Source organism: Ambystoma mexicanum, chromosome 5q (assembly GCF_040938575.1).
Source record: "Ambystoma mexicanum isolate Mex_15411 chromosome 5q, UKY_AmexF1_1, whole genome shotgun sequence".
Lineage (NCBI taxonomy): Eukaryota > Metazoa > Chordata > Amphibia > Caudata > Ambystomatidae > Ambystoma > Ambystoma mexicanum.
In genome coordinates this window covers 803,906,677-803,934,307 of record NC_090933.1, presented here as the reverse complement: position 1 = coordinate 803,934,307, position 27,631 = coordinate 803,906,677, and the positions used below count along the sequence as shown (strand labels likewise).

The following is a 27,631-nucleotide window of genomic DNA, read 5'->3' as shown; positions in this document are numbered from 1 at the left end:
TCAACAAGGCCCGGCGCCTCCTGAAGGCAGCGGATGCTAAGGGGCGCCGGGGCCACTTGTCGGAAGATCAGATGAGGGTCCTGGAACGCATATCCCCAGTGCTCCACATCCAGGTCCTTGAGAAGCAGACCCGCCTGGAGTCGAGGGGTAAGTGTACATGCATACTGATTGTAAGCTGTGCGTGTGGTGGTGTGCCAGGAGTGTGCAGGTTGAACATGTATTTTTATGTGGCCAAGTGGGGGGGGTGTACAGGGCCGTGAGGGTGACACATGCGAGGGGTCTCATGTGTGACACGTGGATGGTGCTTGTGTGTGTGGGCTTGCATGGCACAGGATGTGGAGGAATGATTGTCAGGTGTGACATGGATGTCGATCAAAACACTGCGACAGTTGGCGGAGGTGTACACATGCATGCAAGTTTGGTGTTGTGTGTGCATGTGTAGTGTACTCCCTATGTTGCATGTGATGTGTGAATGACCTTTGGCTGCTCATGCTGTTGTATGTGAATGGATGGTGCTGGCTGTTGCAATATGGCTGTGGTATGGCTCATGTGTGCAAGTTTAAATGACATGTGTGTTGGGGATTGTGATGCCATGTCTGAGGTTTACCAATGCCACTCATGTATAACTGTCATGTGTGTATGAGTCTATTTTACAGAGCCCTGATACCTGTGTTTTCTTTCTCCCTGTCTGCAGCGTCAACTGATGAAGAGGGCAGAGAAGGTGCTGTGGAGCACAGCGGCAGGGTTCGCACCACCAGCCGGAAACGCAAGGCCCGGATCCCCTCCCAGGTTGTGATCTCGTCGGGGAGTGAGGAGTCCGGTGCCGCGTCCCAGGCCGCAGCTGCCGAGGGGAGGTCCAAGAGGCGGAGGTTGGAGTTGGACTCCTCGGCAGCAGAAGGGGCAGCTGGGACCCCACAGGGCCCAACGGAGGAAGATGGCACGGAGTCATCCAGGTTGGTGGGGGGTTTGGTAGAGGAGGAGGCCGTGCAAGCGACAGTGGTGGGGTCTGGAGGTGGGGATTCCACTGGTGCTAGTGGTGCAGTGCAGGATCAGGGACAGGAGGCAGCACAGGCCGCCGCGGAGGTGCCTGTGTGCAATCCTGTCCCTGCTCCTGTCACTGCATCATCTTGCACCAGCGGGGATGCCTACCTCCAGACCCGTTCTCAGGGAGAGGATTGGCTTACAACACCTGGCCTTCCTCTCCCTGCGGATGTGGCTATCCTGCACCAGGTTAAGCCTGTCCAGGGTGGGGTGGCGTTGTGTCAACGGGCCATGCGAGCTGACCTGCAGTCTTTTCATGATGAGTCTGCACGTCTTCTTGCATGGCTCGTTGACCGCGTTGACCCACTGGGACAGCTCACCAGGGCTGGATTCCTCCGTTTCCTGGTGTAACGCTCACCTGATTCCCGTAGAGGCGCCGGTCTTGACTGGGCGTATACCGTATCTTCAAAGAGGATGTGTAACACACGGCTGGCTCTTTGGGCTGGACCTCTGTGCACTGTATGTCTGACTCGAAGGGTAAGATGTCTGCAGATAGAAAATATGGGATTAAGGAACTGGGTTATTGAATGTCTCTCTCTTCTTCCCTTTCTCTTCTCCTGTAGAACCCCAAAGGTTAACGCTCTCACCTTAGGTAAGTGAACGCTGTGCTCTCCATCTGCCTCGGGGCAGGGTGCTGTAACCAGTTTCTTCACTGGATAAGGGGAGCAGGCCTCTTGACTTCAGAGGACTGCTGTCCGTCGTTTACTGCACGAACGGTAAGTTTCGAGTAATTCTAATGTCTTTAAAGTCTTTAGTAATGATGTCTCTTGTTTTGCAGGGTTCCGGCGATGGCGGATGACGGGCTGAAGTGAGTTGAAGATGGAGCCCGTGTGATGAATAGAAGCGCCTGGAAGCACGTAAGTAAGCGCTTGTTGCCTGCTTCACGATGCGCTCTAACTGTCTTTTTATTTTGCAGGTACAAGTTCGGAGCGGCTGCAGGGTGCCGGAATACCCACTGGGTTAGATGTGGAAAGGAGTAATGGCACGTGAGTATTAAAGTTCCCCAATGTCTTTAAACGCACCTTGTTTTGTCTTTCAGATGCCGGAATGCAGCGCGAGGCGTTGGTGACAGCCGATGGACCAGGTAAGTGAAGAGCTGTCACTGAAGACCGTAATGCTAACCTGTTCTTTCTTGTCTTTATAGGTGTTGCTGAAGACTGGATTCAGGATGGTAAGCCTTTTTCCTTAGGCCCAGGATCAGATGCAGAAGACACGATGAGCGTTCTGCTGCAGAGGATGCAGAATAACGCAAAGCAAGATTCATCCATCGGGTGTGGTTTAAATAGCCTCCTGTAGTGCTTAGGTGTCTCCTTCCACAGCCACGCCTAGGTAAGAAAAGAGTTCCTGCTTTCCAGAAGAGTTCCAGTGTTCTGAATCTAGGGAGTGGCTCCTGCCCCACCCAACAGGAAAAGTAGTTCCAAACAGAAGAGGATCAGAGGCTCAACTGGCAGGCAAGTAAGCAGCATGGTCTGCTGCAGGTAAGTCCACCCAAGCATTATGAGCCCGGCGCTTCCAGCGCTGGGATTGGGCATATTTATGAGCCTGGTGCCACTGGCGCCAGGACTGGGTCCAAAAGGTCCCAATTGGGACTGGTTGGCACTCGGAACCTGGGTTATGGATCTGCTTCCAAGGGAGTTGGGAAAACCCTGACCTTTTGGAAGCAGAGACCATGACAGTACCCCCCCTCAAGGCCCCTCCCAAACTGGGCTTCTCCGGGGGTTTTGGCTTGTCAGGAAATGTTCGGTGAAATCTTTTGATTAGGCGAGGAGCGTGGACATATTCAGCAGGTTCCCAGGATCTCTCTTGGGGGCCGTAGCCTTTCCAGTCAATTAGGTAAAATAGTTTAGATTTGGAGATCTTGGAGTCCAGAATGCTTTTGACTTCAAACTCGAGTTCTCCATCAACTAGGATAGGTTTTGGAGATTTAGTTAGTCGGGTTTGAGGTTGCACGGGTTTTAATAGAGAGACGTGGAAGACCGGATGTATCTTCATGTGCGGGGGCAAGTCCAACTTGACCGCTACTGGGTTTACTATGGTAGTGATGGAATAGGGACCAAGGTATCTTGGGTTGAATGTGCGTGGCCCTTTTAGAGGTAGATATTTGGTGGATAACCAGACTTGATCCCCTACTTGATATTGAGGGGCTTCTTTCCGATGTTGATCTGCTCCTTTCTTGTATTGTTCTTTAGCCCTTTGAAGGTGAGAAACAGCTTCCTTAAAGGCTTGGGTGATTGTAGAATGCAGGTAGTCTACTGCTGGTGTTTCAAGATCTTGGAGGGGATCCGACTCTGAGGTTCGAGGGTGACTGCCGTACAAAAGAAAAAACGGGGTTTTCCCAGTTCCCGAATGGACAGAGTTATTGTAGGCATATTCGGCTATCCAAAGGATGTCTTTCCAAGTTTTTTCAGTTTGTTGCAGCATGCAGCGTAAATACTGTTCCAGAGTTTGATTGGTCCTCTCGGTTTGTCCGTCGGTCTGAGGGTGGTGACTGGTCGATAGTCTCACATCAATTTGAGCCGACCGACAGCAACTTCGCCAAAAATGAGAAATAAATTGACTACCTCGATCCGAAATTAGAACCGAAGGAAAACCGTGCAGTCGGACGATGTTTTCGAGAAATTCTCGGGCCAGAGTTGCTGCTGTTGGCAAGCCTTTGAGCGGAATGAAATGCGCCATCTTGGAGAATAAGTCCACGATTACTAGAATCGTATTGTATCCGGAGCATGGAGGTAGATCGGTGATGAAGTCCATAGAAAGCGTATGCCAAAGGCGAGGTGGGATGTCAATAGGGCGTAAGAGGCCTGCTGGTCTTTCCTTTTGACTCTTGTTTTGGGCGCATACTCCACAGGACATTATAAAGTCTCTGATATCTTTTTTCCAAGACGGCCACCAGAAGTAGCGCTTGATCTTTTCTGAGGTCTTGGCCATACCGGGATGTCCTTCCATTAAAGAATCGTGATAACAAGAGATTACTTTTTTCTGTAAATCTGTGCTGGGTAGGTATAATCGTTCTTGGAAATACAATAAGTTGTCCTTTACTGCAAAGTCCTTTCCCTGCAGATGCCAATTCTGTATGTCTGCTGGAGTTACAAGTTGCCTGGCTTTATCCTTAACTTCCTCTATGGATTCTGTGGCGATTACACCCAGAATTCTTTGTTCGGGAATGATTGGTACAGGTTTAGGGTTGATCAAGTGTTCTTCCACTCCCATCCGAGAAAGGGCATCAGCTTTACCGTTCTTTGTACCAGGTCGATAGGTAATTATGAAGTCAAACTCGGCAAAGAATAATGCCCAACGGAGTTGTCTAGAGGATTGGGCTTTTGCGGTTTTCAAATATTGCAGGTTTCGGTGATCCGTAATCACAGTAACGGTGTGTCGGGCCCCCAGCAGATAATGCCACCAAGCCTTAAAGGCAGACTTGATAGCCAGAAGTTCCTTGTCAGTAATCGTGTAATTGATTTCAGGAGGCGAGAATTTGCGGGACCAAAATGCCACGGGATGCAACTGATTGGTTACCGGGTCCTTTTGTGATAGAACTGCCCCCATGGCAAGGCTTGAAGCATCAGTTTCCACGATGTAGGGGAGTTCGGGGCGAGGGTGTTTTAAGATTGGTGCAGAGATAAATTTAGTCTTCAAATCCTGGAAAGCTTGTTCCGCCTCGGTAGACCATTCAAAACGTTTGTTTTTCTTTAACAAGGCAGTGATGGGCTGGACTATTCGAGAGAATTCGGGGATAAACCTGCGGTAAAAGTTAGCGAAGCCTAACATGCTTTGCACACCTTTTACGGAGGATGGTGATGGCCATTTGAGAACTGCATCGACCTTCTTTGAATCCATACGCACTCCGCCAGGTGATAATATGAATCCCAAGAATTCAACTTCAGTCACGTTGAAAACACATTTTTCCAACTTAGCGAAAAGTTTGTGTTGACGCAATCTTTCGAGGACCATTTTCACGTGTTTCCGATGTTCAGATTCCGATGAAGAATAAACAAGGATGTCGTCAATGTAAACAACAACACACACATCTATGAGCTCTCTGAGGACATCGTTCATAAAATATTGAAAGGCGGCCGGGGCATTGCAAAGTCCGAAGGGCATGACCTGATATTCAAATAGCCCATACTTGGTGCGGAAGGCCGTCTTCCATTCATCGCCCTCTTTTACTCGTACCAAGTGGTAAGCTCCTCTAAGATCCAGCTTTGTATATATGCATGCTTTTCTGACTTGGTCCAGGAGTTCAGGGATCAAAGGTAACGGATATCTATTCTTAACGGTGATCTGGTTCAGGGAGCGATAATCTATACAAGTTCTAAGGTCGCCTTCCTTTTTTGGAACGAAGAACAAAGCTGAAGAAGCAGGGGACTTGGAAGGACGAATAAACCCATTTGCCAGGTATTGATCCAGGTATTGTCGAAGGTGAAGGTTCTCAGGCTCGGTGAGGGCATAAATTCTACTACAAGGAGGAGTAGATCCAGGTATCAGGTCTATCTGGCAGTCATAAGACCTATGAGGAGGTAGAGAGTTAGCCTGATCCTTCCGGAAAACATCTTGGTATTCTAGGTATTCGGGAGGTAACTGGGGAGTCTCTGAAGAAATTGCTGCCAGTGCAACACCAGGTGGAGGGTGACAAGTAGAGACACATTCTGGAAACTGGAACGTTCTTGCTCGCCAATCGATCAGAGGATTGTGTTTCTCTAACCAAGGTATTCCTAGAATAATCTGAAACTGAGGGGCCTTGATCACATCGAACACGATCTTCTCATGGTGTCCATCTTGACTTACTAGCGTCACCTCTTGAGTGGTATGCGTTACTGGCCCGGAGGCTATCTCCGTACCATCCACCGTAGTAATGACGTCCTTTACAGCCTTGGGACAAAGAGTTAGATTCATCCTCAAAACCATTTCATGATCCACATAATTGCCGATGGCACCGCTGTCGACGTAAGCTTCAATTGCATGTAATCGATCCGGATTATCAGGGCTAATGAGGACCATAGGTATCACGAAATGCGAGGTCACGGAACTGGTTTTCACGCTCGGCAAGAGGACCTCTATTCTTGTCGGGCGAGGTCGTTTCCCTGCTCACAGTTTGTAACTTTGGTAACTGCAGCTCCTACTGCCTTCTTGGCAGGTTTCACCGGACAGTCTCGAAGAAAGTGCCCTGAGTTTCCGCAATAGAGGCATAATTGCAACTGTTTTTTCCTTTCCCCCTCCTTTTGTGTTAGAGGACCTTTTAGACCCCCTATTTGCATGGGTTCCCCGGAGTCTACTCCTTTGGAAGGAGTTGGCGGTTTGGAAAATACTCGAGCATCAAACTTGGAACGATCGGCCTTCCTGTTCTGCAGTCTGTGATCTATTTGAACGACTAAGTCTATATAGTCCGAACAATCTAGTGGGGGATTCACTACTTGGGCTAACACATCTTTGAGCTCTCCACGTAGACCTCTATAAAACAGCGTAATCCTTTTGTCCTCAGGCCATTGAGTTTCCACTATCAGTCTGTTGAAAGACGCAATATAAGCCAAAAGGTCTTGATTACCTTGTCGCAACGAAAGAAGCTCATTGTCCAAGGCCTGCCCCTGTGAATGTCTTGCGAACAGTTTTTCCATACTGAGCTGAAAAGCTTGAAAATCATGGAGGACCGGATCATCTTGATTTACTAGAGGGATCGACCAGTCTGCCGCATTGCCACTAAGGTACGAAAGCACGAAAGCTACTTTAGCTTGATCAGTTGGAAAGGCTGCTGGCCGGCATAAGAAATGCAACCGGCACTGATTGATAAATACTGCAAACCTCTTTGGGTCACCAGAAAATCGTTCGGGCGGAGCCAGAGGTACATTCCCAGGTAGGTTGATCTGCACTGGATTCATAGAGGATGTAGAAGGAAGATTTCCCCCAGATGCGGGTAACGGGGTCTGTCCGGCTTGTGACTGTAGCAATTGTCTAGCGAGATCATCTGTTCGCTCCTTGGAAATAATCAGTTCCCTTCTTAGAGCGTTCGTTTCCTGACGGGCTGCATGCACTTCTGCCCTTAGTTCCCCAAGTAACTGGGCTAGCTGGTCGGTATCCGAGGTTTCCATAGCGCCTGGACGGGAGTTTTGTGGTAGGCTTTGCGTTCTGTAACGCTCACCTGATTCCCGTAGAGGCGCCGGTCTTGACTGGGCGTATACCGTATCTTCAAAGGGGATGTGTAACACACGGCTGGCTCTTTGGGCTGGACCTCTGTGCACTGTATGTCTGACTCGAAGGGTAAGATGTCTGCAGATAGAAAATATGGGATTAAGGAACTGGGTTATTGAATGTCTCTCTCTTCTTCCCTTTCTCTTCTCCTGTAGAACCCCAAAGGTTAACGCTCTCACCTTAGGTAAGTGAACGCTGTGCTCTCCATCTGCCTCGGGGCAGGGTGCTGTAACCAGTTTCTTCACTGGATAAGGGGAGCAGGCCTCTTGACTTCAGAGGACTGCTGTCCGTCGTTTACTGCACGAACGGTAAGTTTCGAGTAATTCTAATGTCTTTAAAGTCTTTAGTAATGATGTCTCTTGTTTTGCAGGGTTCCGGCGATGGCGGATGACGGGCTGAAGTGAGTTGAAGATGGAGCCCGTGTGATGAATAGAAGCGCCTGGAAGCACGTAAGTAAGCGCTTGTTGCCTGCTTCACGATGCGCTCTAACTGTCTTTTTATTTTGCAGGTACAAGTTCGGAGCGGCTGCAGGGTGCCGGAATACCCACTGGGTTAGATGTGGAAAGGAGTAATGGCACGTGAGTATTAAAGTTCCCCAATGTCTTTAAACGCACCTTGTTTTGTCTTTCAGATGCCGGAATGCAGCGCGAGGCGTTGGTGACAGCCGATGGACCAGGTAAGTGAAGAGCTGTCACTGAAGACCGTAATGCTAACCTGTTCTTTCTTGTCTTTATAGGTGTTGCTGAAGACTGGATTCAGGATGGTAAGCCTTTTTCCTTAGGCCCAGGATCAGATGCAGAAGACACGATGAGCGTTCTGCTGCAGAGGATGCAGAATAACGCAAAGCAAGATTCATCCATCGGGTGTGGTTTAAATAGCCTCCTGTAGTGCTTAGTTGTCTCCTTCCACAGCCACGCCTAGGTAAGAAAAGAGTTCCTGCTTTCCAGAAGAGTTCCAGTGTTCTGAATCTAGGGAGTGGCTCCTGCCCCACCCAACAGGAAAAGTAGTTCCAAACAGAAGAGGATCAGAGGCTCAACTGGCAGGCAAGTAAGCAGCATGGTCTGCTGCAGGTAAGTCCACCCAAGCATTATGAGCCCGGCGCTTCCAGCGCTGGGACTGGGCATATTTATGAGCCTGGTGCCACTGGCGCCAGGACTGGGTCCAAAAGGTCCCAATTGGGACTGGTTGGCACTCGGAACCTGGGTTATGGATCTGCTTCCAAGGGAGTTGGGAAAACCCTGACCTTTTGGAAGCAGAGATCATGACACCTGGACCTTGTTCCGACCCCCTTCTCCACAGAACCCCCTATGCCCCAGTCGTCCTCCATGCCATCTTCCCACCCATGTGTCACCTGGGTGCCCTGTGGAGCTGCCTCCGACCGTGCGGCCAGGCTGGTGGACAACAGATCCCTGCCACAGTCGGGAGTCGGACGTCCAGCAGGGGTGGCCACATCAACGACTGCACCCCAGCTGGAGGAGGATGTGCAGGCACCATCGTACAGGGCACATGGACAGCAGCAGCTGCAGCAGCAGGAGGCTGTAAGTGGGAGCCACGATAGCTCGGGGCCTTCAACATCGGAGGGGCAGGCATCGGCCGGAGGGCAGGAGGACCCTGGACGGGAAGTGTCTTCCGTGTGGCAGCGGTTGGGCCACGCCATAGATGCGGAGCGGCGGCGGGCGGAAGAGGCCCGGCTCACGATGGTCAGGGCGGAGAACTCCATGCGGAGGGCCCTGAGGCGGGCCGAGTGCCTCGAGGCAATCCGCAGGGAGTTGGAGGTGAACATGTCGGCGTCCCTGCGGACCCTCGGGGCCATGGAACAGGACCGCCTCCGGGACATAGACGAGGAGTTCGATGATGCCCTGGCCCGGAACACCGCTAAGTGAGCCGCTGGACTGGCCTGCCGCCATTGTATATAGTTATTTAGTGATAGGTTTCCTTTATAGTTTATTTTTATTTCGAGTCGACGGACACTGCTCCACCTTTTGTATATAGTTCCATTTTAAATAGGTTTTTTGGTATGTTTCATTTGTTCTCTTGGGATGATGGACCCTGAATACTTTGTACATAGTTGGACTTTGGATTTGGATATTTTTTTTACTATGAATATTTTTTCCCATGGAGCAATGGTTTTCTATTTCTTTTTTCCCTTCATTTCCTTTTCATGGACTTGAACTTTGGAAGATATCTTTTTGGATTATAATTTATGGATTTTAATTTGAAAAGGGACAGCCAGCTTAATTTTGTTATTTTTTTACTTGTGTATTTTGGTTAATTTTGATTGCCATTGCTGTTGTTTTTAATACATTATTTGGATTTTTTCATTCTTCAATGTGTGGTTTCATCTCATTGTTTTCATGCATGTCATGATATGGGTTTTCAGGTTCACTTGCAACCATTGTGTGTGTGAGAGACACATGTGTTGATTTACATTGTTTCCATTGGAGTAGTATCATGGGCACATGTAATACTTGGTTGTGTCTTTGGGCTGTGGTGGCTGGCCATGAGGCACATGCTTGAGGATTGTCAGGGCCTGTGGGCAGGGGGACATGAGTGGGGGCCTGGTGGAGGGTGCCCCACACTGCTGGGGGGGTGGGGGTGGTGGGAGACATGAGTGGGGGCCTGGCGGGGGCTGCCCATGGTGGCTGGGGGGTGGGGGTGGTGGGAGACATGGATGGGGGCCTGGTGGAGGGTGCCCCACACTGCTGGGGGGGTGGGGGTAGTGGGAGACATGAGTGGGGGCCTGGCGGGGGCTGCCCATGGTGGGTGGGGGGTGGGGGTGGTGGGAGACACGGGTGGGGGCCTGGTGGAGGGTGCCCCACACTGCTGGGTGGGTGGGGGTGGTGGGAGACATGAGTGGGGGCCTGGTGGGGGCTGCCCATGGTGGCTGGGGGGTGGGGGGGTGGTAGACACGGGTGGGAGCCTGGTGGAGGGTGCCCCTGCACTGCTGGGGAGTGGGGGTGGGTGGGAGACATGAGTGGGGGCCTGGTGGGGGCTGCCCATGGTGGCCGGGGGGTGGGGGTGGTGCTAGACATGAGTGGGGGCCTGGTTGAGGCTGCCCCACAGTGCTGGGGGATGGGGGTGGTGGTAGACATGGGTGGGGGCCTGGTGGAGGGTGCCCCTGGATGCTGGGGGTGGTGGGAGACATGAGTGGGGGCCTGGCGGAGGGTGCCCCTGGATGCTGGGGGGTGGGGGTGGTGGGAGACATGAGTGGGGGCCTGGCGGGGGCTGCCCATGGTGGCAGGGGGGTGGGGGGGTGGTAGACACGGGTGGGAGCCTGGTGGAGGGTGCCCCTGCACTGCTGGGGGGTGGGGGGGTAGGGGTGGGTGGGAGACATGAGTGGGGGCCTGGTGGAGGGTGCCCCACACTGCTGGGGGAGTGGGGGTGGTGGGAGACATGAGTGGGGGCCTGGCGGGGGCTGCCCATGGTGGCTGGGGGGTGGGGGTGGTGGTAGACATGGGTGGGAGCCTGATGGAGGGTGCCCCACACTGCTGGGGGGTGGGGGTGGTGGGAGACATGAGTGGGGGCCTGGCGGAGGGTGCCCGTGGATGCTGGGGGGTGGGGGTGGTGGTAGACATGGGTGGGAGCCTGGTGGAGGGTGCCCCACACTGCTGGGGGGGGGGGTGGGAGCCATGAGTGGGGGCCTGGCGGAGGCTGCCCATGGTGGCTGGGGGGTGGGGGTGGTGGGAGACATGGGTGGGGGCCTGGTGGAGGGTGCCCCACACTGCTGGGGGGGTGGGGGTAGTGGGAGACATGAGTGGGGGCCTGGCGGGGGCTGCCCATGGTGGGTGGGGGGTGGGGGTGGTGGGAGACACAGGTGGGGGCCTGGTGGAGGGTGCCCCACACTGCTGGGGGGGTGGGGGTGGTGGGAGACATGAGTGGGGGCCTGGTGGGGGCTGCCCATGGTGGCTGGGGGGTGGGGGGGGGTGGTAGACACGGGTGGGAGCCTGGTGGAGGGTGCCCCTGCACTGCTGGGGGGTGGGGGTGGGTGGGAGACATGAATGGGGGCCTGGTGGGGGCTGCCCATGGTGGCTGGGGGGTGGGGGTGGTGAGAGACATGAGTGGGGGCCTGGCGGAGGGTGCCCATGGTGGCTGGGGGGTGGGGGTGGTGGGAGACATGGGTGGGGGCCTGGTGGAGGCTGCCCCACAGTGCTGGGGGGAGGGGGTGGTGGGAGACATGGGTGGGGGCCTGGTGGAGGGTGCCCCACACTGCTGGGGGGTGGGGGTGGTGGTAGACATGGGTGGGAGCCTGGTGGAGGGTGCCCCACACTGCTGGGGGGGTGGGGGTGGGTGGGAGACATGAGTGGGGGCCTGGCGGAGGCTGCCCATGGTGGGTGGGGGGTGGGGGTGGTGGGAGACATGGGTGGGGGCCTGGTGGAGGGTGCCCCACACTGCTGGGGGGGTGGGGGTGGTGGGAGACATGAGTGGGGGGCCTGGCGGAGTCTGCCCATGGTGGGTGGGGGGTGGGGGTGGTGGTAGACATGGGTGGGAGCCTGGTTGGGGCTGCCCATGGTGGCTGGGGGGTGGGGGTGATAGGGGACATGAGTGGGGGCCTGGTGGAGGGTGCCACACACTGCTGGGGGGGTGGGGTGGTGGGAGACATGAGTGGGGGCCTGGTGGAGGCTGCCCATGGTGGCTGGGGGGTGGGGGGGTGGTAGACATGGGTGGGAGCCTGGTGGGGGCTGCCCATGGTGGCTGGGGGGTGGGGGTGGTGGGAGACATGGGTGGAGGCCTGGTGGAGGGTGCCCCACACTGCTGGGGGGGTGGGGGTGGTGGGAGACATGAGTGGGGGCCTGGCGGAGGCTGCCCATGGTGGCTGGGGGGTGGGGTGGTGGGAGACATGGGTGGGGGCCTGGTGGAGGCTGCCCCACAGTGCTGGGGGGTGGGGGTGGTGGGAGACATGGGTGGGGGCCTGGTGGAGGGTGCCCCACACTGCTGGGGGGTGGGGGTGGTGGTAGACATGGGTGGGAGCCTGGTGGAGGGTGCCCCACACTGCTGGGGGGGGTGGGGGTGGGTGGGAGACATGAGTGGGGGCCTGGCGGAGGCTGCCCATGGTGGGTGGGGGGTGGGGGTGGTGGGAGACATGGGTGGGGGCCTGGTGGAGGGTGCCCCACACTGCTGGGGGGGTGGGGGTGGTGGGAGACATGAGTGGGGGCCTGGCGGAGGCTGCCCATGGTGGGTGGGGGGTGGGGGTGGTGGTAGACATGGGTGGGAGCCTGGTTGGGGCTGCCCATGGTGGCTGGGGGGTGGGGGTGATAGGGGACATGAGTGGGGGCCTGGTGGAGGGTGCCCCACACTGCTGGGGGGGTGGGGGTGGTGGGAGACATGAGTGGGGGCCTGGTGGAGGCTGCCCATAGTGGCTGGGGGGTGGGGGGGGTAGACATGGGTGGGAGCCTGGTGGGGGCTGCCCATGGTGGGTGTGGGGTGGGGGTGGTGGGAGACATGGGTGGGGGCCTGGTGGAGGGTGCCCCACACTGCTGGGGGTGGGGGTGGTGGGAGACATGAGTGGGGGCCTGGCGGAGGCTGCCCATGGTGGCTGGGGGGTGGGGGTGGTGGGAGACATGGGTGGGGGCCTGGTGGAGGCTGCCCCACAGTGCTGGGGGGTGGGGGTGGTGGGAGACATGGGTGGGGGCCTGGTGGAGGGTGCCCCACACTGCTGGGGGGTGGGGGTGGTGGGAGACATGAGTGGGGGCCTGGTGGAGGCTGCCCATAGTGGCTGGGGGGTGGGGGGGGGTAGACATGGGTGGGAGCCTGGTGGGGGCTGCCCATGGTGGGTGTGGGGTGGGGGTGGTGGGAGACATGGGTGGGGGCCTGGTGGAGGGTGCCCCACACTGCTGGGGGTGGGGGTGGTGGGAGACATGAGTGGGGGCCTGGCGGAGGCTGCCCATGGTGGCTGGGGGGTGGGGGTGGTGGGAGACATGGGTGGGGGCCTGGTGGAGGCTGCCCCACAGTGCTGGGGGGTGGGGGTGGTGGGAGACATGGGTGGGGGCCTGGTGGAGGGTGCCCCACACTGCTGGGGGGTGGGGGTGGTGGTAGACATGGGTGGGAGCCTGGTGGAGGGTGCCCCACACTGCTGGGGGGGTGGGTGTGGGTGGGAGACATGAGTGGGGGCCTGGCAGAGGCTGCCCATGGTGGGTGGGGGGTGGGGGTGGTGGGAGACATGGGTGGGGGCCTGGTGGAGGGTGCCCCACACTGCTGGGGGGGTGGGGGTGGTGGGAGACATGAGTGGGGGCCTGGCGGAGGCTGCCCATGGTGGGTGGGGGGTGGGGGTGGTGGTAGACATGGGTGGGAGCCTGGTTGGGGCTGCCCATGGTGGCTGGGGGGTGGGGATGATAGGGGACATGAGTGGGGGCCTGGTGGAGGGTGCCCCACACTACTGGGGGGGTGGGGGTGGTGGGAGACATGAGTGGGGGCCTGGTGGAGGCTGCCCATGGTGGCTGGGGGGTGGTAGACATAGGTGGGATCCTGGTGGGGGCTGCCCATGGTGGCTGGGGGGTGGTGGGAGACATGGGTGGGGGCCTGGTGGAGGGTGCCCCACACTGCTGGGGGGGTGGGGGTGGTGGGAGACATGGGTGGGGGCCTGGTGGAGGCTGCCCCACAGTGCTGGGGGGTGGGGGTGGTGGGAGACATGGGTGGGGGCCTGGTGGAGGGTGCCCCACACTGCTGGGGGGTGGGGGTGGTGGTAGACATGGGTGGGAGCCTGGTGGAGGGTGCCCCACACTGCTGGGGGGGTGGGGGTGGGTGGGAAACATGAGTGGGGGCATGGCGGAGGCTGCCCAAGGTTGGGTGTGTGGTGGGGTTGGTGGGAGACATGGGTGGGGGCCTGATGGAGGGTGCCCCACACTGCTGGGGGGGTGGGGGTGGTGGGAGACATGAGTGGGGGCCTGGCGGAGGCTGCCCATGGTGGGTGGGGGTGGTGGTAGACATGGGTGGGAGCCTAGTTGGGGCTGCCCATGGTGGCTGGGGGGTGGGGGTGATAGGGGCATGAGTGGGGGCCTGGTGGAGGGTGCCCCACACTGCTGGGGGAGTGGGGGGTGGGAGACATGAGCAGGTGTGCAGGGTAGTCCCCTGTTTTGTGGGCTGCCTGCAGGGGCCGTGGAGGGTGTACAGGAAACACCTGTGAGGACCCACCCAGCCTAATCGCGTGTGATTATTCCCGCGCACCCCTGTAATACACGTACCCAGCCAAATCGCGTGTGATAATTCCCGCGCACCCCTGTAATACACGTACCCAGCCAAATCGCGTGTGATTATTCCCGCGCACCCCTGTAATACACGTACCCAGCCAAATCGCGTGTGACAATTCCTGCGCACCCCTGTAATACACGTACCCTGGCTAATCGCGTGTAAAACTTCACGCGTACCCCTGTCATACACGTACCCAGCCAAATCGCGTGTGATAATTCCCGCGTACCCCTGTCATACACGTACCCTGGCTAATCGCATGTAATACTTCCCGCGTACCCCTGATATGAATGTTACCCACTTTGCGTTCCTTGTTTGGCAGCCCTGTAAACTGGTCCAGCGTTGGCGCAGCCCTTTGCGATGATTTAGCGATTTTGATGGCTTTTCCTTGCGCGAGGGAGTTCTTGGGGGCGTTACTGGCGCTGCTGCAGGGTCGCTGCGATACTCTGCGCCACAGCTGGTTTGGGAGCCTGAAATCCATGAATACGCTGTGCGCGGAAATCGGTTTTGGCGCACGCGCCTGGCGCAGACAATCGCACGCGGACACTCTGCGCCAGCCGCTTGCGACACTTTTCTGCGAAATTCTATGAATTACCCTGTTAATTGTTCCAGAGGGTGGTTCCCTTCCCCTGGATTTCTCTTCCCTCTGGTTATACCTTCAAGAATATGAATTCCTTAATTTTCTCTTGATCAACAAAACAATTGCTATAGAAAACAACTTGGCTGTTAGTCTGTGTCTATACCTGGTGTACTCTTCTGCCAGGCTGCCAGGCTTTCCCTCCTCTTTACTATGTTCCAACAAAGCCTTTTGCTAGTTTTAATATATCCTTATCAGGACTGCCATAGGTGATGTATTATTCACACTGTCCAACTTGACCTTCCCCGGTATGCTTTCTGGTGAAGGCTTTCTTATATGAATACACTTGCAGTTTGCATCTGCATCTGCCTGGTAGACTCTCCTGCCAGGGCTTTTCTCATATGTATGCTTTTGTGACTTGAATCTGCCTCATATACTCTGCACTGCACACATTTACAAACTTAATATTTATTTAGTTCTGTCCCTTTAAGAAATATTCCATTGCTTGTTCTATCTCACATACTTCAGTCACTGTTATTTGCTGTTGCCAGGGTTGTGAATATGTCCCGGTGACGCTGCTTCCCTTGGGTGGACTCCAGGCTCTTGGTGGAGTATGAAGGCTCTCCCATGGGAATCATGTGGCAGCTCTTCAGCATTCTGCTCTCTCTCGTCACCTCTGCTTCGCAGCTTCAGTGCTTCTCGCAGCTCCCGCTCGTCTGTTCGCCGTCTCTCCGGGCTTCGACAGTGTGGAGGCAGCCTTTCGATACCTGCAAACTCTTTGAAGCCTTTCATCTGCTTTTGGCATTATTGCAGTGTGCCCTCCTCTCCAGTCAGCTCTCCTCAGCCTCTTCGGTAAGCCGTTCGGCGCCACGGACCTCGCACCAGCCCCACAGTGCCTCAGTTAACACAGAGAGAACTCTGCCGGTTCAAATCTCCCAGCATCAGTTCTATTCCTGCAACAACTAGAGCACAGCATGTGCACTTGACCTCTATTGATCTTCGTTACTCATCTCATCTTCTTTGTTACAGTATTTTTGTGTTTAAGGAAACGCATGTCAGTTCTTGATGACTTGTATACAGAGTTAGGGAAAGTGTTCTCAGTAGTCTTGAAAGCAAGTCAGGGTTTTCAGTAACTTTCCTAGGTGGGTGAGTGGAGGTATGCCATTAAGAAATGAGGAATGGAAAAGAAAAGGGGGATACCATATCTCGTCCAATGATGTCATGTCACTCCCTCGAAAGTCGTCTCCCCCATGTGATCCTCCCTCACATAGCCGCTCCCAGTGCCAGGATCAGGAAGTGACTGCCATCCCCTGTCCACATGGGGAGAGGTCACAGCTCATCCCATACCCTTCTCCTAATGTTGCTGGTTCTCCCAGTACCTATTGGGAAACAGGAAAGGAAGTATACACGTCCCTGTTCCCTTTCTTTTTGGTGTTCTACCATGAAAGAATAGAGCTGCACGTCTAAGAACCAGAGCATGACCTGTGCATTGGTGTCCTTGCGGAGGCTAATCCAGGTTAATGGAGAGTGATCTGTGACCAATCTAAATTTTCTGCCAGTGAGGTAGTATTTGAGCTATGACACTGCCCACTTTATAGCAAGGGCCTCCAGCCCAATGGTGGAATAGTTTATTTCACGGGGGTATAGTTTTCTAGTAAAGAATCAGGTGTTCAATGCCATCATGATCTTGTGGAAGGACAGCCCCCAACCTGATTTGTGAAACATTGGCCTGTAAAATGAACTCTTTGTTAAAATCTGCCACCTTTAACACTGGTTCACTGTACAGAATATTCTTGAGTTTATCAAAACACAGTTGGTCTTCATCTCTCCATTTTATCTTTTGGGGTTCTACATTCTTAAGTTCATCAGTGAGGCAAGATGTGATAGAAGAACAATTGGGGATGTATCATCTATAATACCCCACTAGACCCAAAAAATCTCTCAGATCTTTCTTGGTTCAGGGCACTGGAGTCCCTCGGGCATCTTTCACCTTCTCACTTTGGGTTTGAACCAGCTCATTACCCACAAGAAATCCAAGATATTTGACTGCTGATTTTGTCAAGTGCCATTTCTTTGGGTTTGCTGTGAGCCGGCTTTCTTCAAGGCTCTGTTAACTAATTATAGATGGTGTAGGTGTTCTTCCCATGCTCTATTTTGAATGATTATATCATTGATGTAAGCCCTGCAGAAAGATGAGTAGGGGCAGAGGACTTAGTCCATTAACCTTTGAAAGGTGGCCAGGGCCCTGTGTAGTAAAAAAGGTAATTCGTTGAACTGGAATAGTCCAATAGGGTTGGAGAAAACTGTTTTCTCCTTGTCCTCTGGATTGCCGATCGTCCCTGCGACGCCTGTTCCCTTTCACTTACTTTTTACGGGAACGGCTGCGGGGGACACCCCTGAAAACCTCACTCCCAGTATAGTGAACAAGGTTGCAGGTGACACCCCTGCAGCCCACGCAGCCCTTGCTACCGAATGGGGGATTTAGTCGAACTTTTCGGCCGTTTGGAATTTTCGAACTGCCGAAATTCAGCCAAATTTCCCATTCGGGATTTTAAATACAATTTTTTTGTGTCATTCCATCCATCCTGCCTGATTTCGAAGCATTAAAGTTAATTTCCTTTTTGTACTTACTTGACTCCTGGGTGGTTCCTGCGTGCTGGCTGCTTACTTGAGGGTCCCAGATGCTACACCACCTGATCGCCTGGAACACCAGGCATGCTTCGGACCATTGACAAATAAGGCACGTGGAACATTATCGCACTGTGATTTCCCGAAATGCTAATGCACCCCGGGTTGTCGGCCTGACTTCACCAGCTAAATTGGAAGGAATGTCAGCCATGCTGACCGGTCAGAGCAGCTGGGTGTGGGGGTCAACTGAAATACCATAGAGTTGGGTGGATGGGCAGAAGGGGGACATTCCACCCATGGAGCTATCTGCTTCCACAGTGGGCATGGCAGGTACTGAGCCCAGCCCTACTCTCCACCTGTGGGCTGTGTGTCATGTCAATGGCAGTGCCTAGATATACCAGAGTTCATGCATTGGACCATAGATCCCAGAAAACCTCAACTCATATTATGTTTTTGAACCTTTCCATTAGTAACATATTTTCAGACCCAAGACCAAGAAACATCTTACAGTTGGCATATTTAGTTTTACCATAACATTCTAAGTGCTGGTGTCCCTGGAACAAAATTCGAATTGTCTTTAAGCAACTCATTTGCTTTTATGCTAGAAAAAGCCCTGATTTTGTACCATTTAATGAACGCGTTCCGCCTAGCTAGAATCGCAGCGACCAAAATTGGAATCATTATGCAAAACAGAAGTAAAACAAGGTTTTCCCGGTTAACAAATCACGGAAATTGTCAGGAAATACAGAAAGGAAATAAAAGCACACATACCGGCTATAGAAATCATCTCGGTAGTATTCATAATCCAAGTCATACCCGCTGTGGAAAGAAAAACAAAAGGCAATAATGAGCTGACAGTCAGAAAAATGACATTAATTTGGGTCTTTGTGGGATTATGATGGCAATTTAACTGCCCACTCATGGCCGCTCCATCTCCACAAATACATGCAAATGGTTTCGCGAGAAGGCAATTTGCGAGCCGGGTGGAATGCCACATCAAACACGCCTTATAGGCCTGAGAATGGGAACTAATGAGGGCCACAGTCAGCAGTGAAAGGAGGCGTTCACCCGGCCCAGCATTGCTGTCATTTGCTGCTGGCTGCTAATATTCAAAGTACTGTGATTTCCAGGGTTGCACCCCCTCGCTTAGAAAATGACATGTAAGCAGAGCGCCCATTATGGACGTGAATACGTTCATGTAAAACAACCCACTTTTGATTTGGTCAGCAAAATACCTACCTCTTAAATCTAAAATAAATCTTGCAACCGGAGACTCGGACATTTTGTACTGAAACAGGCTTATTTTTCACATCCACATCCAATTGTAATGCATCACTCTGACTTTTCCCTCCTATACAAATAGTTTGGAAGGTGGGTTTCAACCAATCCGACGTTCACCCTTCCTGGGTCAATACGTGGAACGGAATTAAAGTGGGGAATAAATACACCTTTCACCACAGCACTTAAATGCAGAAGAACATTGATACATGTCAGGTAATTTAGTTAATTTTAACTCTGAGCTGCATACTCTGACTACAATAGCAGTTTGTGTGAAAGAAAAAGCCAGTTTAAGACAAAGGCCTCATTCAAGGCCTCATGTGGCAATGCTACAGCTCGAAGTGAATGGAAAAATACCACCTGTGGTATGGCGATTATTGAAGGACAAATTATTGCTCAACAGAAAAATCTTCTTGGCTTTTAACCAGTGATAGAATTTCAGCTTTTGGTAAATACATTTCCACTAGCAATATCCAGGATAATATGATGACCTAAAAGGGTGATAATTACAACTGAAAATAAAAATAGATATGAGATAGCCTAAAACAAATATCGTATCCGTAGTATCTGGCGTACTTAAGCCTTAACGGCTGAGAAGGGTCAGGATCATGGGCTAATGCCCCCCCTCAGGTTATTGATCTAGGGGAATCTGAATGTAATCAGCAGGGAAAGGGCACTATCACTAGTGAACATGAACTCATTGAAGTTTTACAGGCTATTTGCTCCTGCGCAAAGGAGATAAAAAGGGGGTCGAGGAATGTATGAATCCTATACCAAGATGGCCCCCGAGAAAATGATTCTTGGACACTTCCCTTGTTTAGGAAGAAATGCTGCCAAAGGCTGAGCAGCATAGGAGGGATCCGGCAGCCCCGGGGGCAAGTGCTCATTGGGCAGTGGGAGCGAGGGACACTAAGGCAAACACCTGCGGCTGGGAGAATGCTCAGTATGCCATCTATGTGGTGAGTCATAACCATATTCCGTGCCTTTATGTCAAATAACATTCAAGTAATCATGGGGATGTTTTTTCCATCACAACGGTAAATCAGTGGCCAAGCAGACAAAACCCTCTGCAAAAAAACAAAAAAAATGTGCTCCCTTTCTTTCAGGGAGATGAACTGGACACCCAGATTCCGAGGGTGACTCCATCCTCTGGACGAACAATAGCGAACCCCCAGCTAGTCAACTTTTTTCTTAAAAGCACGCGCAACATGGTGCATCACTACTAATCCCTACTGGGCATAATGTCCTCATGTACACTACTACTTCCAAATTCCAGGTTTTGAATGAGGCCGATCCAGGAACGGATCCAAGCATCGGTTTTGTGGGAGGACGTTACTTTTTTATGCAAGTGTCCTATCTCTGCTATGGAATTTATATATTTTTTGGTTTATGATGGCATTTTTTTTAATGTTATTTTGCTACTTTTACTATACTTTTAGCAACCCCTTCATAATTCAGAGGCGTAGATAGGGTAGGGCCTGAACGGGCAAGGTTCACCCAAAATCTGTAAATGTCCATTCAATTGAGCCGAAAGGTGGGACAAGGACAGATTCTGGTCCCCCCCCCCCCGATCTCCATGATAATTGGTTACAAGCCTCATCGGGCCTCCACCATACGCTTTGCTGGTATCCTGATTTGGGTATTAGGTCTTTCCAACGCGAACAACGCTGTGCTAACTTGGAACCTCCTATCCAGACCCATTCACACTCACTGAGCGACAGACCCAGATTGTACTGGAATCCAAATTCCATGCCTTGAGAAAGACCCGTGAGGGTTGAAACATGTTTCGGCTGAGTCACAAAATTTCCAATTACATTTCTCTTGATGTGAACTCACGGATATACCCGTAGTACTATTTTTAACGACCTGTACAAGAATTCCGGGCATAACTCTCACTCTTCACAATGTGGACAATGCCTTTGCCCTGCCCCCCACCTAAAATATACCTTAGCTAAGAGGTGCGGGTGGTGCAAGAGAAACAGGAGACAGTTGTAGTACTGTACCTCTCTTTTTGTGGAAGGGATCTCAGGATATTTTATGAAGCGGGAAAGAAGTAGTAAGAGGGGAGTGAGGCACAAAGAGAGAGCAGAAGCTGCTCGTTCCACTTATTGACACCCACAGTTTCTCTTTTTCCATCCATGCAGATCACATGCAGCTCCTCATACATCTCAAGGAGAACTCCAACTCCATTGCCATCCGTTGACGAAGCTATACTCAATATATATCCAAGTGGATAAAATCCAACTTCCTGCCGCTCAATACTGGCAAGACCAAAGTCCTTCTTGTGTCCCACCTCTCTCTCGACTTTTAATGTTGATTCTTCACTCTCTTTGAGCCCCCAAATCAGCCAGGTCGCTTCTGCCTGTTTTTCTCCTCTTTGTGTTCTCCATTAGATTCTTAGTTTTCTATCCCCCTTATCATGCATTTCCACTGGATCTTCCCTCATTCAAGCTCACTTGGGACGCAGCAATGCCTTATGCACTGGTCTCCCACCCCACAGTCTTCACCATCTGCAACTTATTCAAAATGCAGGACCTAGTCTTACCTTCCCAAACACTCACATCACTCATATTTTCCATTCCCTGCACTCATTTCCAATCCGATCTAAAATCGTTTTGCCGTATCTTTGTCTCACTCATCACTGCTTTTACACTCGTTTTCTACTTAACCCATTATCTAGATACTCCCCACCTCACTAACTTCGATCTTCTAAGAAGCTTCTTTTCCAAATTCTCCCCTTTATTGCTGCCAATTAGGTCACTCCTGATGGTGAATGCAATTGGCACCCTTTGAAGCTTCACTCTCTCTCTCCTCGCTCGGGAGGATAGCTCAGGGGCAATGTGCTCGCCTTGGAAGCAAGACGACACAGAGCAACACAGGTTCGATCGCCGGGTACGTGTTTAGAAACCTCTGGGTATTAAGCGCGTTATAAATAACCTATCACATCATATCCTACCTCGTAGTTTTATGCCATCACCGTAAAACCGACTTATTTTCTTCCGCTCTTTCTTAAGACTCTTCTTTCTCTCACCGAAATAGGGTGTACACGCACTTAACACATTCATTAATATAACATAACAATATAACAAGAGGAGAAGCAGGATATCAAGACATGTTGTGCTGGGGGGATAGCTCAAGGGCAACACGCTTGTCTTAGAAGCAAGACAGTGCAGAGCAACACATGTTTGAGTCCCGGTCCCACGCTTAGAGGCTGGTCCCAGGGATTAAGCACGTTATAAAATATTAGTTCATTAATTTTTAATAGAGTGACCATGGGATAGGGAGGGAGAAGACAGAATGGGGGGGATTGTTTATGATGTGCAAATTGCCTGGAGGGGGCCGCAAACGCTAGCCCTTATGTCTTGTTGGGTCGCCTGTATGCAACAGAGTACAAAGCTATGGAGCAAAAGCAGGTGACATAGCCTTTACACCTGATTTTTGCATTCGATTTTGCAAAAAGTGTCATTGGCACCTACCATTTAAGTGGGCCGTTGGTAATTACGATGGATTATTATGAAATCTGCCTGCTTTTAGTAGCGTCTAAAAACAGGCAAATTCCATTGGAATCTATTGGTTTTACTGTACTGTGAAAATCTCATGTTTGCATAAACCTAAGAGGCATTTAAAAGCAAAGGAGGAATGCATGCCGGAAATATGAATTCTATTCATGCCTGTATTCGACTATCAAATGCCATTAGAGTCTCCCTGAGTTAAAGGTAAGGAGTAAACAGCGTATGCCTTGCCTTTACACCCCACCTGTGAACTCAGACTAGTCACAGAGAGAGACAAGCTACATAAGAAGGTAGAAGGAGAATAGAGATAGATTTGGAGGGAGTGAGAGAATGGGGAAAAAGAGACAGCCAGGCAAGGAGAGGGCGAAGAAACAAACAGGAGTAGGAGAAACAAGTCAGCAAGGGGAGGAGGGTATGAACAGAGATGGAGGGAGAGAGTAATGAGGGGGGGGGGAGATCCAGCATGGAACAAATAGAGAAAAAGCAAAGAAAAGTAGCGAGCGAGAGAAAAGACAGCCATGGTGAGATAGGAAACACGCAACAGGTGGGAGGAAGGCAGATGAGAGGCTGCACCAGAGTAGATTTGAGATGCCAAATAGGAGAGAAGGGAGACAGCATGGGAGGAAGGAAACAGAGCATATGGCAGGCAAAGAGAGGAGGCACGAAAAGGGACGAAGGAAGGGAAGCGACTAACTGGGAATACGGGACACCAAAAAAGGGAGAACGTAAGAGACAACATGAGAGAGAGAGGTGAGAGAGTGAATGGAAGATAGGGAGCAGAGAACAGAATAAAGGGATAGGAGAAAAAAACAGAGGGAGTGATAGGGGAGAGACAGAGAGAGAGAGAGAGAGAGAGAGAGACAGAGAGAGAGAGAGCAATAGAGTGGAGGGATGGGGAAGAGAGAGGGGGAGCAGATACCAACCTAGAGAAGGAAAGGAGTGAGAGCGAGTGGGAGAGGGAGATGGAGAGTAAGACAGGGAGAGGGAGATAGAGACAGAGAGAGAGACGAGAGGGAGAGGATTTGGAGTACTGGGTGGAAGGACCTGGGAGAAAGAGACAGCATAAGAGCGGGAGGTGTGACTAGGGAGAAGAGAGACTACATGGGATGTAGGGAGGAGAGACAGCACAGAATGAAGAACGATAGCAGGGTCAGGTTTCTTGCAGACATGCTGCCTCCCCATGGCCAAGGCTATAGATAGTCGAGGGAGTTAAGTTCCTGTTGCCAGTTCTGAATTTCTTTCTGCAGGTCATAAGTGTGAATTGCAACAGGGCCAACTCAGCCTTTTGCCCTTTCACAGGATGACTCACCATCTGGTCCAAGGTCGATAAGTATGAGCTATTAAATAATGTGATGGCAATACCTGTGCTAAATAAATGTTCTTAGTATTATTATGACAACCAGGGATAGGTTGGACCTAATGACCCAGATATGTTCTTGGTGGGGGAGGAAGGGTGACAATGTTTGAAGACCACTGGCATAAAGGTACAACTCGCATTTACAAAATGTCTGAAAAGCTGGCTTTTCATCCATCGCTATCATTTCGGCCAAAACTCGAGGGTTACTTGCCCATGAGCCCCAACTGTGTAGAAAGCCTAGCCCAATAACTGGGAAAGCCTGTCCCTTCATTAAACTGGCCTTTCCCACTTTCCTCTTTGGAAGGATTTAAGAGGTAATCATGTGATCCCTGTGGCACAACAAACCTATACATATGTATTAATATATAACACTGGATGCACCATGAGGGCCCTCGATGCAGAAAATGTTACTTTTGCTACAAATACGTTCATTAGTGGAAGCAACCTTCTGCACAGCAAAACTGACGTAAACACTTTGCATACAATGACGCCATCATCCCCTCGCAGCTAGGGCACTATCCAACCAGCAACAGTAATTTGAACCTTCCTTCAACTCAAAACACTCAATGTCCCCAAACGATTGGACCTACCACTCTTACATAGCACTGAACATGGGTGACACAATCAGCCCTTCTCCCCATGTGCAAATAATGCATAATATACATATTTGTCCATATTTAATAGGAATCTATTGCTTGTGTTCCATGGCATCAGTGAAAAGTGGCTCTACAGCGTAATTTTGGACTTGTCTCACAATGACAGATCTCCCAAATGTACTAAAGGAACACTCCTGGACCTCATCGACACACTGAACATCTAAGAGCACGTCGTAGACCCTACCCACATCCAGAGCAATAAGATTGACTTGGTCATGTTGTCTCCCCTTCATTGTGCTGGACTTGTCAGAACATGCCACCATCAAACTCCATCTCACTTGTCTTTTTCCCAATAGCTAAGGAGAAAAGATGGTTGCTGCACAGGCAACCTGGACCTCAACTCCCTTCTCACCACTATTAATCACAATAGGATAGTCCCTATTGCCCTCCATGTACCATAAAAACAACAGTTCAGAACCTCAACCATTTCCCCATGGTACTCCTAGGAGCTCGTGGACAGCAAATGCATCATCCACCAGTCAGAACAATGCTGGCACGAAAATCATTTTCTCGGCAATCTTACAGCACTCAAACAACTTCGTATCATCTGCCACAACCTCATAAAACATCATACTACACAGCCAACACAAATGAAGCTAGAAATAAAAGAAGATCCCATTTTCAGGCCATAGACTTTGCAGCAATCCCTTTCCAGATCTGCCCTTTTAACAATATGAGGAAAAATATGATGCAATACATATTTTTGTAACAACATAATTTCAAAATGAGGATGCGTATCGGCTGCAATGCCACCATTAATTCAGCTCCACCCCCTATCGATCCGCTGCAGGAAGAGGCATCAATCGTAAAAAGTCTAGCAATTCTACATCTTCTCATTCCTCAAACTACCTGTAAGAGGATTCAATTCAACACTACAGCTAAGTCAACGCCTAGTCTATAATACTGAATGAAAACCCTTATTGATATATCTTTATGTCCAGTTCATGCGTTCTGGATGACTACCCCTATATAACACCCCTCTCTTGGAATCCCCCTGACCCCACTGAGCCAAGAAGTAGTTCTGTTTTGCAAGTTAAAAGGTTTATTTGATAATTTAAAATATATATATATCACACTTTATAATAAATTAATAATTGAATAGCACACTTAATCTGATATGATAAAGATCAACAACGGAGAATCTGGCACTAGCACACTTCTTATAATCACTAATGAGTTGACATGAAATGGATAAGGTAGCACACTGGTAAATAGGAACAAAAGAAGAAGGTGGTACAAAATGCTTATAGAGTTCAAATGGATGCAAGGTTGAATGAATGAAATGCAGTATAGAAATACTCAATATGATTTCAACAAAACAATGTAATCACTTTTCTCTGGCAATCCCCTCCCCCCCTTGGTGCAAGGCAAGGAAATGGAAGGAAAACACACAGTTCTCAGAAATGCAATCAAATGTGATTCAGTTCACCCCAGCAAGCTTAGACTACAGAAGTTTGAAAACACAGGCCCAAATTGCTTTGATATGTGCTGGCAATGAGTTGAAAAATATGCTAAAATACTTTTAATTCCCTTTCAGAGGTTCAGGGTGAGTGATATCTAGTTAATATTAGTCCAGGCTCACACTAGCAATGATGCAGGGATAGTTAGCAGGTTAAACGAATTTCTGGCAAATGGAAGGCAAGCAGCAGCAGTTTTTAAACATGAAGAAATTTGCAAATCGCGGCAAAATTCGCGGATGCGCCGAGCGCTATTACAGAGGAACCACAAGGACTATCTCTATCGTTTTGGGGTCCTAGTAAAGCCTAGGATCTCATCTTCCAAATGAAAGTTACTGCAAGTCTCTAGCACAAACGGTTGCGGAGATATGAGCGATTAAATAAAGGTCGTTTTTCAGATTTGAAATTTTAAACGCACACTTTTTCAGCTTTAAAAATGATGGCAGGATAACACAATTTCTAAGCTACAGTTCTACTTAGGTTAAAAATGGATTGAATTATATTATTTTAACTAGGAGATTGGATCTGCACAGTTTTCTAGGTACTCACACTATATTCTTGAGTGAAATGGGCCACGCCACGGATCTGGTCAGGGTTTTAGACTCGCCTCTGGTCTCGGCACTTCACAGTGATCTGGGTCAGCTCTCTCTGGTTCTCTGGTCTGGGTCTCTAGTTCTGGATAGATTGAAGTCTCTAGTTTGGCTCTCTGGAGGTTTGATGGAGGTAAAGTATGGATTTTTCCGGCAGAGCGTCCCGCTGCAGATGGATTTGGAAGGTCCCTATCTGTCCTGTCTGTCTGCTTTTATGTGTTTAGAATGTGGGTGTGTTCTAGCATCACTGACCCTACCTCTCTCTCAGCTTCTAATTGGTCAAACTTCCATTTATCATTTGATTGGGGAATGAACTGTGAGTCAGAGTGATGTCATTTTACAGCCTGCAGAAAGTCCACTCCTCCTGTCAACTTACACACAAATCTAGATTTGAAACAAATACATGTTTGCAGAGGTACATATTGTTTTAAAATCATATGCACCCATCATGCATTACAGGAGGTATCCCCTGTTCAAACTCTGCTCTTCCTGGGAGCTTGCATTCAGAAATGGCACATATTTCACTTTTTAACTGATTTTGCAATTTCTGACATTGACCCAACTTTACATACATGTGCGCAGGGAGTAGGGACATTACCTGATGAAGTTTCAGATTTTTAACATGCATACATTTAGAGTAATATCCACTTTTCCGCTAAAACCCCCCTGAACACGCCACCGGGTCGAAAAACCTCTTAAAATGTGGGCAGAAAAATCACAAGAATTATGGTGTCATTTATAACATTTTCACATGTCCGCTCTATGAGTTATTCATCTTTTTAAAGTTATGTTCTGGCTCCAAAGGGGTGTGGTTTACCCTCAGCAAAAGGTTTAATTTCTGGTTTTTCCAGTTCTGCCAAGCCAGCTTGCTCTCACAGGCAGTGCTCCTCCCCTTTCCTCAGGAGGAAGCCACTTTTTACGACCATTTACGACTCCTGCCAATAAAACCTTTGCCTGAGCCAGTACAGGGCTTTGTTCACTTTCCTGCAGAGCACAGGTAATTCAATTATCAGATAGATGGCATATCCTTAGTGTGAGCAGCAAAAGGGCAGCTAGGCCTGGGAACACAGCTGTGACTCAAGTTTCACTCCTGATGGGGGTAGTTGCCAGGCAGAATTCAGTTCCTTAAGCCAGGTTTCAGATAAAATGTCACTTTTTGTTCCCCAGTTC

At 50.8% G+C, this 27,631-nt stretch overlaps 1 protein-coding gene across 6 annotated transcripts in view; it reads right to left on the bottom strand.

The window, feature by feature from the left end:
* RALYL (RALY RNA binding protein like) overlaps nucleotides 1-27,631 on the bottom strand; it is a 2,307,036-nt gene that overhangs the window by 253,245 nt on the left and 2,026,160 nt on the right. For all 6 annotated transcript variants that reach the window (XM_069621283.1, XM_069621281.1, XM_069621285.1 and 3 more), the window contains one exon: nucleotides 18,383-18,430. In XM_069621283.1, the coding sequence (XP_069477384.1) occupies nucleotides 18,383-18,430 (48 nt within the window). The remainder of the gene's footprint in view (nucleotides 1-18,382; nucleotides 18,431-27,631) is intronic.